This window comes from Mixophyes fleayi, chromosome 1 (genome assembly GCF_038048845.1).
Source record: "Mixophyes fleayi isolate aMixFle1 chromosome 1, aMixFle1.hap1, whole genome shotgun sequence".
NCBI classification, from domain to species: domain Eukaryota; kingdom Metazoa; phylum Chordata; class Amphibia; order Anura; family Limnodynastidae; genus Mixophyes; species Mixophyes fleayi.
In genome coordinates this window covers 374,673,669-374,695,118 of record NC_134402.1, presented here as the reverse complement: position 1 = coordinate 374,695,118, position 21,450 = coordinate 374,673,669, and the positions used below count along the sequence as shown (strand labels likewise).

Here is a 21,450-nt window from a genome sequence, read left to right as displayed (position 1 = left end):
GTGGTTGTGCAACATTAAATTTACAACAATTTTTACAATCGGAGGAAGGAGGTTAGGTACAATAAATGGTGAAGGATAGTTATGTTTAAGTTTTGTGTCTCTACATGCCACGGTCTGTCTACATTCTAAACACAACACGCCAACAGTATCTGCACAGAAATGCCAGTCGCCAATGGCTACTTTATTACTTGTGGCTTAAAATGCTTCATTCTTAAAATAGCCACATGCATTGCCCCACCAGCAGCCTCAACGGCTGTCCTCTACCTTATACATTAATTGTTTCCAACATGTCTTAGCTTGTTAGCTTATTTGGGCAGGGCTATCGTTGCCTTCTATTTCATGTCATTGTATACAATTTGTTTGTGTCATGATTCCCTCAATGTACAGTGTTGCGCAATATGTTAGTGCTTTATAAATAAAGGATAATAATAATACTATTGATATTGTGGTCACCAGACGAGTATCTGCATGATATATTGGTCAGTAGATGGGGATCTGCACGGTGTAGTGGCTAGGCTGCAATGCACTTTATAGTAACTGTTCCAAATTACAATAGTTCATAAATGTCACAAGCTGTGTAAAAGCACACCAACAACATGGAAAGCCACACTGACAAATACACAAGTCATCACAGAAAACCTTTTTTTCAAAATGGCTGGGCATGCAGTGACAAAGGTAGCGCTCTTTCCAAAGACAACACTGCAATTCTGTCTGTGTCCTCAGTCAGTGATGAATCACTGCATGGCAGCATGGGTCAGCAAAAGAACATGATATCTGACTGTCATTGTAGAATGGGCAGAAGAGCATTAGAGTTTAGTTTAGACCTCAAATTACTTTATAGTGCGGTGTGACCTTCACTAAGTCATACTGAGTAGCACCTTTTGAATGGCTGACATGAGAAGGCTCTGCATTGTATAGTGGTCATTGGACCTGGCATCTGCTTTCTATAATGATCACCACAATGGGCTCTGCTTTGTATATTAGTCACTAGAATTGCCTTTTTTTTATTGTATACCAATCAACAACATTGGACCATTTTGTGTTCTAAACATAGATAGAAACGTATAATTTTACGGCAGATAAGAACCGCTTGGGCCATCTAGTCTGCCCATTAATTTATAGTAACCTCAAACCCTATTTGGTCCTTTAAGCTTTGTAAGGATATCCTTACGTCTATCCCAAGCATGTTTAATTTGCTCTACTGTATTAGCCTCTACCACCAATGATGGGAGGCTATTCCACTTATCCACTATCCTTTCTGTGAAGTAGTTTTTCCTCAAATTTCCTCTGAACCTGCTTCCTTACAGTTTCAGTGCATTTCCTTGTGTTCTAATGTTTCTCTTCCTTTGGAGAATGTTTTCCTCCTGTACCTTGTTAAAACCCTTGATATATTTGAAAGTTTCTATCATGTCCCCCCTTTCCCTTCTCTGCTCCAAACTATACATATTAAGATCTTTTAGTCTTTCCAGGTAAGATGTGTGCTGTAGACCATGCACCATTTTAGTTGCCCTTCATTGTACAGTCTCTAATGTATTTATATCCTTCTGGAGATATGGCCTCCAGAACTGAACACAGTATTCTAGATGAGGGTGTACCAATGACCTATACAGTGGCATTATTACTTCTTTCTTTCTGCTACGGATTCCTCTCCCTATGCAACCAAGCATCTGATTTGCCTTCCTCATTGCTTTGTCACACTGCTTACCTGCCTTTAAATCACCTGAAATAGTGACCCCTAGATCCCTTTCCTCCTCAGTAGTTTACATTATGTGCCATTAATACTATATTTAGCCTTTGGGTTTTTGAGACCCAAGTGCATGATTTTGCAATTTTTGGCATTAAAGTGCAGTTTACACTCTCTTGACCATTTATCTAGTCTACCTAGCTCAACATTCATTTGTTTTACCCCTCCTGGTGTGTCTACCATGTTGCATATCTTTGTGTCATCTGCAAAAAGGCAAACTTTCCCTTCAATACCATTTGCAATGTACCAATAAAGATATTAAAAAGAACTGGTCCCAGTACAGATCCTTGGGGTACTTCACTGGTAACCTTTCCAGCCTCTGAATGTACTCCATTTACTATAACTCTTTGCTTTCTGTCCTGCGACCAAGATCATATCCATTCAACCATCTTAGAATCCAATCCCAAGCTTTCAAGTTTATTTAACAGTCTTCAATGTGGGACAGTGTCAAAAGCCTTACTAAATTCCAGATAAGCTACATCTACGCCCCCCCCCCTTGATCTATTTAGTCATCCAGTCAAAAAATTCAAGAAGACATGATCTTTCTTTTTATTTGTACCTTTGACAACAGAATAGTATCTGTAGCTCTGCAATGCATACTTATTCCCAGAACAAGTTCTACGTTAGATACTTGTTATCAGTATGGGCGTTGTGTAATGGTTATCAGAAAACAGTTCTGTATTGTATTAGCTGTATCCTTAACGTGTAATCTCATTTCAACAGGGCAATTTTTACCTACTGTTTTGTGTCATTGTACTTTATTTGTTCACGATCCTCGCAATGCGCAGAGCTGCACAATATGTTGGTGCTTTATAAGTAAAACATAATATAAAAATAAAAGTATACAGTTCGCCCAAGTAGTTTCTGTATTACAATGGGCTCAGCTTTGTATATACCACCAGAATAAACTGTTTTGTATATTAGTCATGAAATGTTTTGTAATACTTGTCAACTGAACTGGCTAAATATTGTATATGGCCCCACGGAATGGAGCTCTGCATCTAATACAGCTTATCAGATGGAGCTCTGCATAGAATAGAAGTCGGTCACCATATTGGCTCTGCAAAGTATTCTGGTCAGATGGAGCTGCATAGTACTGTTGTCACCAGATAAAGATCTGCATTTATACTGATAGAATAAGGCTGCTTTGTGTTTGATTATAGCTGTCTGAAATTGCCGAATATTTTTCTGGCTTTGTAAAACATGCCAATCATCACTTTCAGCTCCAAGCCAACTGGAAATTTAATACAGCACTTATGTCTGCAACTAATATGCTCTAGGTGTAAGGTTCAAAATCATATCTATTCCCAAACAGTTTTTTTGGATCACCCAAACAATTGTTTCCTAAAGCACTGTCACACTTCAAATACGTGTGGAACCCTAATTGGAAGTTGGGGAAATGGCAACCTCTTTTGGCTAACAGTATTACACAAATGTGAAGCAATGCATGTAATGTGACATAAGAAATTAGAGTATCTTTGGATAACCCAAGAAAACTGTTTAAACCCTACAGTTTTCCAGTGCATACAACTCTATGTCAAGTCAAGATGTTGTTTATAGAGTCGAAAATTTCTGCACTGGAGAGCAGAATACATTTTGGCTTGACATTGGCCAGGTTGAAGTGGTCAACTGACATAAATAGGTAAGAGCATTTGTTATATCTAGAGCAGTGCAAAATGGCTAAATCAATGGATTTACAAATGTTATAATTAAATGAGCATAAAGTGTTCATTGTATAAACTTGGAAGCATTCCCTTCTGTGCTTAGGGGTCATAGACCATTTCGGTATTTAAAAAGGCTGGATTTTTACATCAGGTTCTAAGGCATTGTTAACTCGGATTTTCCAATAGGAAAATTGTCTGATACATTTTACACAATGCAAAGTCATGTAATAAAAGGTTCAGATGTGTAAACATGAAACCTTTAGGAGACATAGTTGCTTTGTCCCATTTCATGACAGAGTTGTTTAATAATCAAATGAGCTTCAAACTATCAACAGAACCACAGCACTTTGGGAAAATTGGTTTAAAGGGGTTAGGCCACCCCCAGCCTAAATAATGTGATTACATAATTATGAACATAACTGGCAGGGAGAGACTACATACACAATGAAGCAACCGTAATTCCTGACTAAAGAGGGTGTCACATGATTGAATCACGTGAGTTTATAGTGTCTTCGGCTGATCACAAAAACATGGGCCATAGGAATACAGTTAGGCAGTAGTGACACATGAATTTACTCAACAATATTAGGCTGCACCTGTGCCGAAGTCTACAGTGCATAGGTCATATGGGCAGCACAGTGGCCTAGTGGTTAGCACTTCTGCCTCACAGCACTGGGGTCATGAGTTCAATTCCCGACCATGGCCTTATCTGTGTGGAGTTTGTATGTTCTCCCTGTGTTTGCGTGGGTTTCCTTTGGGTGCTCCGGTTTCCTCCCACACTCCAAAAAACATACTGGTAGGTTAATTGGCTGCTATCAAAAATTGACCCTAGTCCCTCTCTCTCTGTCTATCTGTTTGTCTGTGTATGAGTGTGTGTCTATATTAGGGAATGTAGACTGTAAGCTCCAATGGGGCAGGGACTGATGTGAATGAGTTCTCTGTACAGCGCTGCGGAATTAGTGGCGCTATATAAATAAATGATGATGACGATGATGATGATGATAGGTCATGGACAAGTATGGCTCAGAAAGGGTCACAATATGATGGGTCCGGGTGCTCATATGTAAGCACATGTTGAAAACGCAGAAAATCTAATGCATATTTTGTATTATACTTGATCTTTGTAAAGTTACCCAATAGTAATAATTTTCTTAGAACTCCCAACATCAACAGTAATGGACTGCTCTGGTTTTTCAGGCTTCATTTTGGTGATAGTGTGGTGTGGTGATAGTACTTCACCAAAGCAAAGATAGACTCTCATTATCTTACGAATGACCATTGACCAGGTCCTTCCCTATATGTAGTGCAAGAGTCAGTCAATCAGACAAAAGTCCACTAACAATGTAAGTAGATTTTGTTTTTCTTACAGATTCCAAAAATAATAACATGTCAATTTACAGTAAGTGGAACAATTATTGTAAGTGCTACTAATTAATGCAGACTACAGTTGGTTTACCTCTTTAAATGTGGTATCTGCAGAATGTAGAACTGTGCCTGTCGTCCTACCTTCCCTTTAGAGCCCATCCCATCTTAAAATTGACCAATAATATTTTACTCTTTACTTGCTGGACATCTGAAGTGTACATTTTCTCTTACCGTTATTCTGTCCATTCCAATGTGCATCACAAAAGTTTCAATGCTTGTCTCTCTTTTCTTAATCTGTATGCCTGAAGACCATATGTGTCTGTTTTAAACTTAAAACTCCAACACCACCATCATTTTGAAGGTAGCATAATGTTGAAATCTGACCTCAGGATCCAGACACATGTAGCAGACTCAGTCTTGTCAGTTCTATTTTTAACTTACTGAAAGAAGCTTTGCCTTGCAGTATATACAGTATACACGTATTCTTGTTACATAGGAGGAATACAATGGATTTATAAACCTGTTGCTTTTTAAAACCTAATTTTACCACCCTATCAATTTACTTACACTATAGTGATTACGTGCAGCTGTCTTTGTTAAATCATTATAAATATAATCTGCAGAAGTTTGATGGATAGTGTATCCCGAGTGCAGCTGTGTACCTTCTCTACATATCATGTTACAATGCAGTTAAAATTAGCCTGTGAAACAGATGCTGAACATATGAATCGTATGCAAGTCTCTGCTCAAATAACTGACATAAATATTTTTTGTGAATTGTACTGTTTTAGCATGTTTATTAGAAATAGCATATAATCACACATACATGTAAAGGGAAAATTGACAGCGTATATATAAAACTTCTAATAGTCAGTATTTCGAAAAGCTAATTTACTGGAGCCCCCTTGAGGCTCAATTTATTTCTAAAATCAATCCCAATATTATACATTAAAATAGGAGTGAATATTAGTGTATAGAATAATACTATTCCTAATGAATGACAACATATACAGTGTTGTTTAATATGATTATATATATATATATATATATATATATATATATATATATATATATATATAAAAAAGTAGATATTGCTAGTAATTCTATTATTGTGAGGTACTCATCCATGCATCCATGATTCTTACCATACTGATGATACCGGGTACCGTAGCCAGGTCTCTGCCTATCAGATTGCCTTGGCCTATCGTAGGTGTCATAGTAGTTGTAATAAGGATTATCTTCATTGTACTTGTAAGGGTTATATGGATCATCTCCTTGCATCATGTCCAGCCTGGCTCTATTGTTTGTAGTTGCATTTACTCTCTGGGAATGCTGTGTACTTGATGGCTGTGCTGCTCCCTGTCTCCTATCTGTAGCACTTTCTTGTCTGTTCCTCTGTCTTCCAGCAGCATCCTGCCCTTGGCTTCTCGGTCTGCCAGCCTGGAACCAGAGACGACCGGCAGATCCACTTGCCTGATGTGTACTTGTGGTTTGTCGGACTTCAGTCTGGGGGTTTTCGGGTCTGGAAGGTTGTGGTCTCCCTGAGGCTTCTGGAGATGTGTTATTTCTGCTGCTTAGTAGCAGTAAAGGGTTCTGAGGTACACTTGGTGAAGACGCTCTCCTCCTTGAAGGCTGGTACTCAGACCCCTGGCTCAGCAGGCTGTACACTCTCCCATTGTTCTGCCACTGCACTCGCTGCCTCCATAAGGCACTTGGGCCACTGCTTATCCTCTGGTCCTGGCAGGTGCTTTGCAAAATGCAATGTAATAAAAACAAAGCAAGCTGCAGTAAAAGTATTCTACCCTTTAAGCAGCCCATTCTTTCAATTGACATAGGAAGATAAAAAGGTTTGAATTAAAAGATTAAAATAAATCTTGAAAGCATATAAGGATAAAAAACTGATAAAAGGAGCTGATATTTTAAATTAAAGGGTAGCAGCACGTCTTTCAATAAAGAGAGACGAACGAGCCACTTCTCATCTTTCTGTGGCTTTGTTGGTGCTAGTACTGGTGAACAGAGGGGAGGAGTGATGGGAGTTTTTAAAGTTTCTGGCACATTTTATAAAAGTTCTACAAGGTTTACTGGATTGCTGCCATCACTGTTATTTGTTCACATAATGCGATTGAGAATATGCAGCTTAACATATCTTCCAAAACCTGACTATTGAGGGCATACAGAAACATTAACCGAGAAAGTGAAATCTATCCCAAAAAGCTATAGTTAATTTAAAGGTATATTATGACTTGCTGTACATTATCAAAGTTAAATTACATCAGAAAACAAACAATAGTTTTTGAGCTATTTAGTTTTTTTTGTAGAGATTGTATTGTGTCTCTATAACATCAGGCAGGCTCTAGGTCAGGGCATTCTTATAATGGTTGAGGGTAGGGGTTCTTGCACTCTCCTCATGCAGATTGCATTTAGGAAGTTATGGGTTAGTCAGTGTATCTCCCTGTTATTCTGAGAGGTGGCAAAGGTTGCTATTCCCAGGTACCTACTGAAGACTCTTTTGCTCACCACCCAGGTCTAGCTCAGACTTCTTCATCTAAGAAACAGTTGATGTTTATGTTGACAGATGCCCCTAAGTATGCAGATTTAGTAAGGACTTTGTGTATTGTTTTGCAGACACAGGCATTGTAGCGCAGTACAAGCTCAATGTCAGACGCTAGATCATCTCATTCAGATGATATAAATGGTCAATTTTAATACCATTGTTCTCTCTGACACAGTTTTTGGTTGCATAAATCACTGTTGTGGTATCACATAATAAATTTGCAGAGCTAAGTCTGTCACTTTCCTGCCTCTGCTCTATCAACATATTTTATACTTGCCATGCTCCTAGGACTTAACTCCCTGACAAGTCTGGATGACAGCACTCTCATTGCTGCAACTCTTGATCTTCCACTGTATTTCACAGCAGTGTCTCCAACTCTGAGTTTCAGAGCCTCTCGCTCAGAACTCAGTTTCACACTGACACTCATCTACTGCCCACATCTTTTGCACCGAATACAGAGGAAGGTGATCAGTAACATCTAGAAAGAAAGTCTCTCTGACCTTGAAGACCTAGAAGGTGACTCCCTCCATGATGGAGACCCTTGACAGCAAGCCTCTTTCTCTAACAAAAGTGGCGTTTTTTCCCTGGTACTGGGATGGATATTTAAATACTCTGGACCCACCATTACATTTAATCATGCCCCAGAGATGGTACTCTCATTCATGCATCCAAGGAGACATTACACCATCTAACTCCTATGTCTGTGGCACTCAAAAAGATGGAAAATAGCCTCCATCTTGGCCAGAGGTTAGGCATCTTTGGAGGTTCCGTCCACCCCCCCACCCACTTGTAAGTGATCAGCACTTGCTTTTCTCACCTCTCCCTCTTCATTCCCATGTATTTTGTATAAAGTGGAAGGGGCAACACAGTTCTCAAATCTGACCAGGATCGTGACTCCAGGTGTACCAGACAGATGAGTCTTCAAACACACTGGCTGCCTCTCTCTGCTGCATCCTCTCTTTATAGGATGTAGAGCAGAGGTGTCCAAACTCAGTTCTCAAGGGCTTCCAACAGGTCATGTTTTTTGAATTTCTGTCAGTTGAAACAGGTGGGATAATTACTGACCCAGCCAAATAGATGAACTCACCTGTGCACAAAGAAATCCTGAAAACATGAATTGTTGGTAGCCCTTGATGACTGAGTTTGGACACCTCTGGTATAGAGTATAGATTCTATAAAACACAGTCCTTGATGGTTCTCTTTGGTGCTCAACCTCTACACATTACTGGTGTAGTCTCTTCATGGCTTTCAACAGATTTTTAGGGTCATTGCGCTGCTCTCTCACCAACATTCCCTCTGCTGCTGACAAAAGTCCTCTTAAATATTTGAAAGGGCAATCATCTCTCATGCAGCTGTTCAGAATGAAACCTCATTTTGTAACATATTTTATTTAGATGCTTTGTTTGGTTATCACTTCTGCATTAGAACTGGTGGAAACGGGCACCCAGAGGCTATCAGGCATGGTGCCTCATAGTTGTCTGCTCCACTTGGGTAGACTGTACTTCCATGCTACTGTGCCCTCAGGGCAACTACCCTGCTTTTGGGGCGCTCACAGCTCCACAAAGTACCTTGCATTGGGCACCATTTTGTAGCTCCTTGTGTCTCTGTGGGTGCTGTATGTACATATTCCTGGCATCAACCTATGTACAATCTCTTGCTCACCATCTGGATCTAACTTAGTCCTATTAATCACAGAAACAGTATCGGGCTCATTTAAAGTTGGAAATATATCTGTTTTTTTGTCACACACCGAACACTCAGGTCCTGTTACTTGCCCTTCCGTTTTTTTTCTCGGTTGTCTCTACAGTCCGCAGGCTCTGCTGGTCTCAGATCTCTCTGCAGGATGCTTCTCAGTGTATCTCCACTCAAGAGATCTCTCCAAAACCAGTGCAGGGACACTTCCATCTTGGATTCTGTCACATGCTTTCTCTTAGGCAGTCAGAGTGCAGCCCTGCACTCCGGGTCCAGTCGGCCCAGCCCTCCGGTTCCAGTCTGATCTCTCCTGCTATATCTGATCACTGTCTTGCTCTTCTTGACTTCTTGACAGTCTCCAGTGTCATTCATATTTAGTAATCTCCTGAATGCTCAGCAACCAGCATCTGTACCAGTTCTTTCCCTCTCATGCGAAGGAACCTTATCAAGCCACCCAACTTTGTGCTCGTAGCCACCAGTTCTGTTCCAGAGATACAACCCAGTCCAGCTACAGACAAATTCTCAGGCGTGGCATTTTTGTGTAATATATACATATTTAACAGCTCATGATTCTTTGGTCCCATCACTACATTCACACCCCCTTACAATTAGTTACACCCCGGATGTGGTATTTTTATTCATACATCCCTGAGGGACGTCATTCCTACTCATGCATACCACACTCTAGGGAATTCAGCTCCTTCACGATTTTTTTTTGTCTGGTTTTGTTTATTGTTGAAAGTATTGTTGAAATGTATTACTTTGGTATAGTGCAGCATGAAGGCGCAGAATGTGTTGCAAAGTTATTACATCAGTAAAATAGACATTTTGCAGTATTAGAATAATGCTGGGTGGATATCTGTGTCAGTACTTGCAGTATTCTGAAGGTGCTTTTATACAGATAATGTTAATGCATTCACATCATTAACTTTAGGACAGGTGCCCAGTGGACTTCCTACCATCTGTCCAGTTTCAAGAACGATGGGGTCTTCAATCTGTCTTTTGCATATGTAGCATGTACTGCTTGAAAAGTCTATGGATGCAATTCAGAGTATCACCCATCTAGAGGCAGATTAGGTACAGTGTGTACTGTGTTGTGCAACTAAGCTCACTTCATGGCCATGCCTGGAGGAGAAACAGACAGAGGATGCTCTCCAGCCATTCCAATTGTGCCTTATTATAACTGCAGGTAGAATGGCCTGGGAGCATCCTCTGTCTGCCTCTTGACCAGACGCATTCATAAACTGTGAGACTACAACCATGCTGATTGGCGTATGGCACTAGCAAATTACTAATCATAGTGGTGGAAGGACCCCACACATTGATTGATTAGCACTGGAATCAAAGTGCTGGGAGCTGTACTGGTTATAATGGCATCCTGGGACAGCCATGCTTTATCTACTGTATGCTGGGAATCTGAATGAGATACTGCAGCAGGGGTAAGTCATTATTTTAAATCACCACTAGAGATCTGGGGACTGAATCTTGTTATCAACATAAGGAGGGTTTACTTTATAAAACCAAAATTATAAAACAAAACCAACAAATGACTCCAAAGTTTTGGGTTGGTATGCGTTACAAGGCCAACATTGATTTTGGGAAGGGTGGGTTCTGCATTATAAACGTACTATAAATCTGGGGCCTGTATAGTAAAGTTACAATAACTATGGAATCTTATAGTTAAACCACAAGAGATTTCCAGGTCTACATGTTATACTTGCCTCCATAACAGGATTGGCATTAAATAGTCACTGGTATGCTTTGCTTTCTGTGTCATCCGAGGCAAACGCAGGATTTTTACAATGAGGCATTAGATATCCGTATATGGATCCAGATCCTGAATGTTCAGTCTCAAAACTCTCCATGAGTTATTACATTCTCTTCCACCATGGGAACCAATAAAACATATAAAACATGATAAGTCTCATTTAATATGTATTCAAAAGTCCAAGCTTAATATATGTTTAGTTGTTTTTATCAACAAGCCAATTCTTATTTCTGATCATTAATTCTGCCTGTAGCACAATAATTGGATCCCCAGATATTTGTGATACAAATAACGCTTTTGTACATTTTTATTATATAGGTTTTCCATTATAAGTGAATTGGCAGCGCCCCTCTTAAAAGCTCCATTTACCACACTCTAGGGAATTCAGCTCCTTCACGATTTTTTTTTGTCTGGTTTTGTTTATTGTTGAAAGTATTGTTGAAATGTATTACTTTGGTATAGTGCAGCATGAAGGCGCAGAATGTGTTGCAAAGTTATTACATATTATTTTGCAAGGGAATATAATATGGCTTACGTCCCTCCACAGAGCATGGAATGCCCTTAAAATGCACCCTATCCATCCCTTTATCTCATGTCAATAATCACACCCAAAATCACGTTTTTGCACTGCTTTGAATATAAAGATGCACATACTCTGTACCATGGAAGCAGGGGAGGGCTAGCAAATTTTAGCTTGGGGAGGCAAGATTTGACTCGCAGCCTCTTAGGATCATTTTAAAGGAAAACAAATGCAGGTAGTCCTGTGACCCAGCCCAAGGTAGCCCACTATGGGACTGGCCCAGGAAGCAGATGTCCCTCTGCCCCCCAGCCCTGCCTGCCCCTGCCTGAAAGGAACAACCTCATTCCACCAACTCCACCCCTCTGTCTGTGCAAACTTTTGCTGCTTTCCAAATGCCATCATCTTGCTCCACAAACCTAGATTTGGTGGAAATTTAGGAACACTTGGTATACAGCGGGATCAAAGCTGATTCTGCACGGCATCTCCTCTAATTTGCATTTTGTAAATGACATCAAGTGGAGGCAGCCATTTTATTAGCTGAATCAATATTCATGATGATGCAACCCTTTAATTCACGATGAACAGTGATTATTTGCCAGATGTAAAACATAATTGAGGTGATTCCTCTCTTCTGATAGAAGTTTGAATTATTCCCATCCTCCTGACAACTGTAATACAAATGGGAAAGGTCCAAATACATACAGAGTGTATGCAAAGTAACAAGTGCAATGTTGAACTTGGATTTTCTGGCAATTCCCATGGCCCACAATAAGGGAGAAATAATATAATATATTTTTGTAACACCATCAATGACTGGGCAATACTACCCAGTCATTGATGGTTGGAAAAAATACATATCCCATCCTCCCTGAACACAAGAGCTAATGGGAGGGATGAGATAAAAGGCCCTTATGGAGCAGCTGTCTGTCTCTTTTCTGACTGGATCAGTGAAATGTAAAGATGACAGGGGAGCAAGTTCCACAGTAATCCAGAGGTATAGACACAGCAGGTGATACCAGATAGTGATTGCTGTTGTCAAGCATGTCGACATTTTGGAACCTGTCCTCTGAACAGCAGTCCAGTCATGAAAGGGACTACAGTACCATAGAACAAGCAAATGAATTGCGCAGAATTACCGATTATAAGTTTAATAGAGATCTAGCTAGTACATATAAAAACATGTAATTATGAGAGTGCAAGTTAACACTCATGTATATAACATACAATAATAAAAAATTTATGAATATCACGCTTATTAAATAGATATCACAATGCGGCATATACATAAAACAATTATAGACTGTGAGCTACTCTTCACAGGAGATATATTGAGAGATAATTAGACAGCATTGTAGACATTACATATATCAAATTGGTCAATCAAATGTAGAGATCCGGGTATAAAGATATACTTGTTCTCATTTAGAGGGAGTTATGGACGTAAGAATTACTTATTTATGAGATAAATATAGAAAATGTCCGTTTCGTTATAATCCGGATGGTGTATTGTCATAGCCAGTTGTAAAAATAGAAAAGAGAGTGTGTCTTTATCATATATTCTTAGAATTACGATGTAACTCCACTGGGATAGGTATACAAAATTGGTTCCTTGGGCTGTTCATACGGATCTTAGAGTAAATAGATCACAAGTTTCTCAATTGTGCTTTGAAGCTGGAATAATAAAGATGATGAGAGCCCGATTGGTATATCTTCTTTCCGCTACAGCGGATAATTGAGAGAAAGAACCACCAAATATATCCAGAGATAATTCATTCAGACTCCTCGTCAACATTGCACATTGTCCCAAGTAAAAAATAGATAAAGGATTTACCTTTTCAACGCCGGAGCGGCTCAGTCAGCGTATATGTGAAACAGATATCTTCAGTGCGCACCTCCGAAGGATCCGGATATGTGCACCGAAGATATCCAATAGGTGGCATGTTTGTTCCGACTTCTGGGAATTAGTGAGCTATGGACTACTCACCATGGTGAGCCGTGCAGTGATAACCAGTAGCAATTAAAGGGTGTTTTTAAGGGAGTGTAAGGGCATTGAAGGCCACCTTGCATTTCTGATGCGTTGGGCTTGCCCTGAAGGACATGGCACATCTCCACATTGTGTGGCCTTACTTCCACTGGTGTGACTAAGCCCACAATCCACCAATGCCTAGCTACCTTGTCCCATGTCTAGATAATTTAACTGGTATTTCAAAATATTTTTTCAGCAAACTAAATATAAATTATTGACACCTTACATGCTTTTTACTTTGCTTTTGAGATGTTGGTAGCTTTGAGTAAAAACAGAAAAAAAAGCAGGCTGTTTTCTAATGTTTTCTGAGAAAAAGATACCAAATCTTTTCCAAATCAACAGCTCCAGTTGAACTGTTTTTCTAAATGATAACATTTGCTAATGCATTTTATAGCTGTAATTTCTGTATATCATGTTTTGTTTATGCTTTTCATTCCCAGGCAATGAGTCATGTTCCCTCCTGGATGAAACTCACAAGCATCAATGCAGAGAATTGTATTTTTTTGGGTTCACACGTGAAAAGTTATGACATTGACCTACAAAATGTTATGATAAAGATCAAAAACGTGAGCCCATAGTGAAAATGTGGTTTTGTGACATCTTGAGAATAATATTTGTGCAAATGCGCACATTTATAAGGCAGCATCTATGGGGATTCTGACAAGATGGACTCACATCTGACACTGCACAATTTGCCTCTCATCCTTAAAACAAAGAACTTGTGAACTGTTTCCATTTGAATGGACCCTTTTCTTGCTGATATCCCCACTCCCATTATCACCAGCACATTAAAGGACTCTATATTGAATTCCTAAAAATACATTTTTACAGTTGCTCCTGACTGCAAGCACATGTCCTAGCATACATACTCAGTCGTCATCACTAGCAATCCGCACTTAGACTAGAACTATAGCTAGAGCAAGAGATATGGCTGAAAACACCTGAGAGATGCACAGAGCTTAAATCGGATGTAGCTGCATGCGCTCCAGCTCGCTAAGCACCACCCTCCTTTTAAGGCTTCCAGTCTGCTATTCTAACTCAATTAGCATGACAGAATGATCTCCAGTCTTATCCTCGTCAACACTCTCACCTGTGTTAATGAGAATCACTGACCTGATGTCAGCTGGTCATTTTGTGGCAGGGCTGAAATGCAGTGGAAATGTTGTTTTTGGGATAAAGTTCCTTGTCATGGCAGAGGGACTTTGAAATTAATTGCAATTCATCTGATTACTCTTCATGACATTCTGGAGTATATGCAAATTGCTATCATAAAAAAACTGAGGCAGCAGACTTTGTGAAAACCAATACTTGTGTCATTCTCAAAACTTTTGCCCATGATTGTACTCTCACATACAACTCCTAAGACTATGCTGGCCAATCTCCTATACTAGTAACCTGAGATAACCTTGCAGGGTGGAGTCCAACTGCTGGGAATTTTGAACTGTTTAAAAGAAGCTTGAAAGGGTCTCAGGCATATTTGTGAATTGGAAAGACCTTGGTGTTGGAGATTTGTCTACTACCAGCTCTATCACTGTAATTGCTCAAGGTTCAACATCTCATATGAAAATCATGCTTGAGACTCTATTTCAGTGATCCTGTACTCCTTCGGAAGAAGCACAAGGATCTGTCTGCCTGGTGAACGTGCTGGAGCAGGGAGACTGGGATTCAGTTCATGGAGGCAGCGTCGCTCCAGCAACTCCTTCAGCACCACTAACATCAGCATCAGGTTGTCCAGGTACTAAATACAGCTTGGCCAGAGTCTACAATACTTGTGAATTATAGAATCAGCTTACCTGGAGCAATAGCACGCTCAGCACACTGGTATACCACCGTTGGAGTTGCTATATTAATTGCATCAGGATCACTTTCAAAACAGCAAATTGGCCTGGAATTTTCAACAGCTTGGCTGAACAATCTAAACTGCAGTATGGCGTGATAATAGTATATAGGACTCAGTGAATTTACGGATTGCCCAGACAACTGCCTCCAGTGTCCAGTATATCTGTGGCTATCAGCTTGGCCAGAGAAACAATATTGTCATAAAACTCAAGGGGACAATTTGGGTTCTTGCAGTTTGAATGGTTTTACTACACCCAGCATAAATAGTTTGGGATATAAAGGACTCCAGGATAGAAGGGTCTGCTGGATAGAAGAGGTTAGCTGAGAAGCATATGATGCTGGATACCAGGATCAGTAGAACCAGATACCAGGATTAGCTTAGAAGCATATGATGCTGGATACCAGGATCAATAGAAGAGACTCTGATACAGGATACCAGGATTAGCTGAGAAGCATATGACACTGCATACAAGGATCAATAGAACAGACAAAGAGGATATTCTGGCTGTTATTTATTCACATTCCTGTATATTATTGCTATTGTTTTACAGTTTGCATTTCATTCTGTAATAAGATATTGTAGTATCTTCCACTTCTCCTTGCCTGTGCGATCCAATAACCCTAATCTATTTTGCATGCAGCTGCTACATTCATTTTTCATGCAAATTCGTCTGCTGAGCCACTCTGTCAGTCTCTAACAGAGGGATTATCTGTTTTTTACCGAATCCAATATAAAATGCTTCTACTAACATAGGGCCATCAACAAAACTGCACCAACATTCTCTCCCAACTCCACACCTCTGTTCTGCACAAGATCTATGTTTCGCATCCACTCTCATTACATGCTCCCAACTCTGGTTACCGAACTTTTTTCGAGCTGCACCCACTTCTCTCCCTTGCACATTAATCTTGCACATTGCCTCTTCAGGCAAGCTTATAACATTTAGAGATGTTCACTGACCCCCGTGTTCTGGTTTTGGATCTGGATTAACTTCGTGTTTTGGTTTTGGCAAAACCGCCCTTGCGTGTTTTTTTGTTTGGATTTTGGTCTTGGATCCCTATTTTTTTCTAAAATCCCTATTTTTTTTTGCTAAAATCACATAATTTTGCTTTTTTTTCCCTCTACATTATTATTAACCTCAATAACACTAAGTTCAAGTCATTTGCAGGGAATTTTGACCACTTCACAGGTCACAATATTATTATTATACACTTTCAAACAAAGACTGCAGCGACCTGGCTGGATGCTAAGCGACAGAGCAATGATACAAACACGGCAGTTCATAGCACATCTAGGAAACATTGCCACACAGCAGTGGCAGAAAAGAAAAGTGGTGCAAGATGGAATTGTCCTTGGGAAGTCTTGAAGGCGGGAGTGAGAGGTGGTTATCAGAGATGAGACAAGGCGCAGGTCAGAGGTAATATCGCTGACAACCTGTTTAAAAAAACTAAGGGATGTCATTGCAAAATGGCTTATCCTGCCTGGACTCTCCTTTTTCTGATAACGCCACTAATATTGTTAGAGCATTACAGCGGGGGGAATTTCATCACATTCCCTGTTTTGCTCACACAATCAACTTGGTGATACAAAACGTTTTTAAAAATGACAATGACATGCAGGAGTTGCTATCTGTGTCCCGAAATATTTAGGGTCATTTTCGGGATTCTGCAACAGCATGTAGGAGAATGCAGCAGCTGCAAGAAGAATAGAATTTAGGGGGAATGTACTTTAATCCAGCGCAGTGGAGAATACTTACCGTGTTGTGCAAGGTGCTGAAACCAGTCGAAGTAGTCACCTGTGGACACTGTTAGCTTAAGTCAAGTGATTACCCTAATTAGACTTTTTGAAAAGCAGCAAGAGAAATTGAAAGAGGAAATGAAACAAGCAATTCCGCTAATTATGTTAGACTTGTAGATTAAGTACTTTATTCACTTCGCCAGGATCCAAGAGTTATCAACATCTTGAAATCGGATCATTACATTTTGGCAACTGTGCTTGATCCTAGGTTTAAGAGCTATGTCTTCTCTTTCTTTCCAACTGACCCAAATCTCAAGAGATGCAATGAGCTCCTGGTCAGCAAGCTGACAGCTCAAGTGACACAACAACGTCTCTTCCTTCAGTTTCCCTGGCAACTGCTTCTAGAAAAAAAACTTAGTTTTCCCAAGACACCCAGGGCTAGATTTACTAAGCTGCGGGTTTGAAAAAGTGGGGATGTTGCCTATAGCAACCAATCAGATTCTAGCTTTCATTTATTTAGTACCTTCTGCAAAATGAAAGCTAGAATCTGATTGGTTGCTATAGGCAACATCCCCACTTTTTCAAACCCGCAGCTTAGTAAATCTAGCCCCCAGTGTTAATGCAGATGAGTCTTCACAACATTTTGACATTTGGTCTGGTCTAAAAGAATTGCCCAAAAATCGTGACACCTCTTCCGTAAAATGAACTACAAATTCCATGAGGAAGGCTATTACCGGCAATTACATCAAAGTACACAGACTTCTGTGATGGTGGATTCCAGCGGGGATGAATTAGTATTGTTTGAGGATGATGTACACACTGATGAGGGTGAATACGATGACAGTGTAGATTGCAGGTGCTTAGATCTAGCTGAGAGAAGGGAGCTAGCTGATGCTGGTATGCTTGGTAATATTTTGGGTAGAATGGCATGTTGGCAATTTTATGTTTTTCTACAGTAAACTTTCACCTTTATTAGAGAGTTGTTTTTTTTCTTTACATAGGTACAAGCTTTTTAGTTACATTTTGGTTTCCCTGAATTAAACTAGGGATGTGCACCGGCGACTTTTGAGGTCTCGTGTTTTGTGTTTTGGATCCGGATTTTCGTTATTTTTGGGGTTCGGATTTGTCTCGCAAAACACTTGACGAAAGGTCTCGGTTCGGATTTAAGGTTTTGGATTCGGATTTTTTTTGAAAAAAACATAAAAAGTTTAAAAATCAAGTTTTTGGGCTTATTTTCACTCCTAGGCTATTATTAACCTCAATAACATTCAATAACAAGCATTTCCACTAATTTACAGTGTATTCTGAACACCTCACAATATAGTTATTAGTCCAAAACGTTGCAACAAGGTATCTTTCTGGACTGCGTAGAGGAGTCGGTCACCACAATATATATTAAAAACCCTGAACTTTTATGATTCGCACCAATAAATGTACCTGGACTGCGTAGAGGAGTGGGTCACCACAATATATATTAAAAACCCTGAACTTTTATGAATCGCACCAATAAATGTACCTGGACTGCGTAGAGGAGTGGGTCACCACAATATATTAAAAACCCTGAACTTTTATGAATCGCACCAATAAATGTACCTGGACTGCGTAGAGGAGTGGGTCACCACAATATATATTAAAAACCCTGAACTTTTATGAATCGCACCAATAAATGTACCTGGACTGCGTAGAGGAGTGGGTCACCACAATATATATAATAAGAAAACCATCAACTTGTTTGATTCGCACCAATAAATGTACCTGGACTGCGTAGAGGAGTGGGTCACCACAATATATATTAAAAACCCTGAACTTTTATGAATCGCACCAATAAATGTACCTGGACTGCGTAGAGGAGTGGGTCACCACAATATATATTAAAAACCCTGAACTTTTATGAATCGCACCAATAAATGTACCTGGACTACGTAGAGGAGTGGGTCACCACAATATATATTAAAAACCCTGAACTTTTATGATTCGCACCAATAAATGTATCTGGACTGCGTAGAGGAGTGGGCACTGGGCACCACAATAAAATATATAAAAAACCTTCAACAGGTCTGCATTACACTACACATACGGCTGCTCCTCCATCCTCTCCATCATATACATGTTGGAGTTTTAGCGTGTGACAACCTCTTGTTTTTGATAATGTCAGTGCATTTTGAATATTTTTCAATTTGCCCCACACCACTGAATGTACTTTATCTATGATACGCATCTATCTATCTTGACTGCGTAGTGTGGTGGCCCCGGTACACAATTTGGTACCGAGGCCACAATATAATTAAAAAACCCTCCACGTGTCAGAATTCCACCAAACAAGTATCTGGACTGCGTAGTGGGGTGGCCCCGGTACCCAATTTGATACCGGGGCCACAATACCTCCTCCAAACATGGTACAGACAATTCGTCATTGAGATCCCATCAAGTATGTTAAAGACAGACAGGGTCCAAGTGTTATTGGTTGACTTTGTAAACCAAAAAACTGTCCCTGTTGCACATAGTCGTGCAATGAAGACTGACTTTTTCATTTAAAGGCACCATCTTTCAAGTGTAGTGTTTGTAAGTCTAAGTCATATTATACTTTTGGTAAAATTGGTTTATTTTGTTCCTCTTTATGGTAATTAGTAATAGAATTAAAGTATTAAATAGAATTAAAGTATGAAATAGAATTAAAGTATTAAATAGAATTAAAGTATGAAATAGAATTAAAGTATTAAATAGAATTAAAGTATGAAATAGAGTGGTATAGAGTTGTAGTGTGGTATAGATAGAGTGGTCCCCACAATATAATAATAAAACCCTCAACTGGTCTGAATTCCACCAAACAAGTATCTGGACTGCGTAGTGTGGTGGCCCCGGTACACAATTTGGTACCGAGGCCACAATATAATTAAAAAATTGGGCATCAACTGTCACCGTTGTTTAATATCTGATACACCTAAATATGGACTGCACAGTGGAGTGGCCCCGGTAGTAAATTTGGTGCCGGGGCCACAATACCTCCTCCAACTTCCAAGTGTAGTGTTTATAAAGACAGACAGCGTCGAAGTGTTATCAGTTGGCTTTCTTAACCCTAAAATTGTCCCTGTTGCAAATATTCGTGCAATGGACAGTTACTTTTTTATTGAAAGACTCAAGCTTTCAAGTGTAGTGTTTATAAAATATAAACAACAATACAGTAGTTTTAGAGCACGTCAAAAACTCTTGTTTTAAATTATGACACGGCATTTTACTTTTGGTTTAATTTCTTGAATTTTTTAAAATTTGGTTTTACTTTTTGAACATGGCAAACAACTGTTGATTGGTCATATAATGCCAAAAAAAAAGTTGCAAGATGGAATTGTCCTTGGGCCCTCACACCCACCCTTATGTTGTTGAAATAGGACATGCACACTTTAACAAACCAATCATTTCAGCGACAGGGCCTACCAAACAACTTTGGCTGAAATGATTGGTTTGTTTGGGCCCCCACACCAAAAAAGCTATTCATCTCTCCCTGTACAGACTAAACAGGCTCTACTGAGGCAAGATGTCGTCCTCATCCTCAACCTCTGATTCCTCTCCCCCTACAGTGTGTACTTCCTCCTCATCACACATTATCAATTCGTCCCTGCTGGACTCCACAACCACAGGTCCCTCTGTAGTATCTGGAGGGCAGTGCTGTACTTCATTGAGGAATTGATTATTCATTTTTATAAACATCATTTTTTCAACGTTGTGAGGAAGCAACCTGTCACGGGCACTGGGAGTCTTTACCCAGGGATCACCAGATGATAGGCTTACCAGAGCAGTATAGGTGGTAATATGGTACTCTGGTAGCAGGGTGATCACGGAACAGGAAATAGCAGATGATGAGATGCTCAGGAAAGTCTATGACTAGCAGCACTGGCAATATGGAGGTAGTAATACACGAGGAACTGTATGGACAAAGGACACGTGAAGGTAGTCAGTGGTCTGCGGTAGCAAGTTGTACCACTGCTATAGTGAGGAGGAATGTCCAACAGAAACGAGGAGGTGATGAGAGTCAGCGGTCTGCGGATAGCAAGTTGTACCGCTGTCTGAGTGAAGGAATGGAATCCAAATGGAGGTATCCGGGGAGTCAGTGGTCTGCGTTAGCAAGTTGTACCACTGCTATGTGAGAGGATACTGGAACAGGTGAAACTGTAAACAGGAGTCAGTGGTCTGACATCAGCAAGTTGTACCACTGAATATATATGTGAGGAGGTGCACGGGGGAAGACTGCAACACAGGATATACACAGGCACCTTATACACGATCCACAGTAATATGCACAATATGGATATACATATATATAAATGACTGATCAGGTCTGCAATCTAGAAAGTCTCTTGAAGTAGTCCAGCACAATGATAACACAGTCAATGATGGCAATAGACTCAGCGGACAGCAAACTCCAGAGAGAACCAAACACAGTCCAGCAAGATATGCAATACACAGCACAGTCAATGAGAAGTATGCATACCGTGGTTCAGCAGTAGCAGTCAGATGGGATTGCAGCGGTACCTGAGCGGCTGGA

At 40.0% G+C, this 21,450-nt stretch overlaps 1 protein-coding gene across 2 annotated transcripts in view; it reads right to left on the bottom strand.

The window, feature by feature from the left end:
- LOX (lysyl oxidase) overlaps nucleotides 1-6,777 on the bottom strand; it is a 53,698-nt gene extending 46,921 nt beyond the window's left edge. For both annotated transcript variants that reach the window (XM_075179230.1, XM_075179240.1), the window contains exon 1: nucleotides 5,919-6,777. In XM_075179230.1, coding sequence (XP_075035331.1) covers nucleotides 5,919-6,606 — 688 coding nt within the window. In that variant the 5' untranslated portion in view covers nucleotides 6,607-6,777. The remainder of the gene's footprint in view (nucleotides 1-5,918) is intronic.
- Between the last annotated feature and the right edge of the window lie 14,673 nt (nucleotides 6,778-21,450).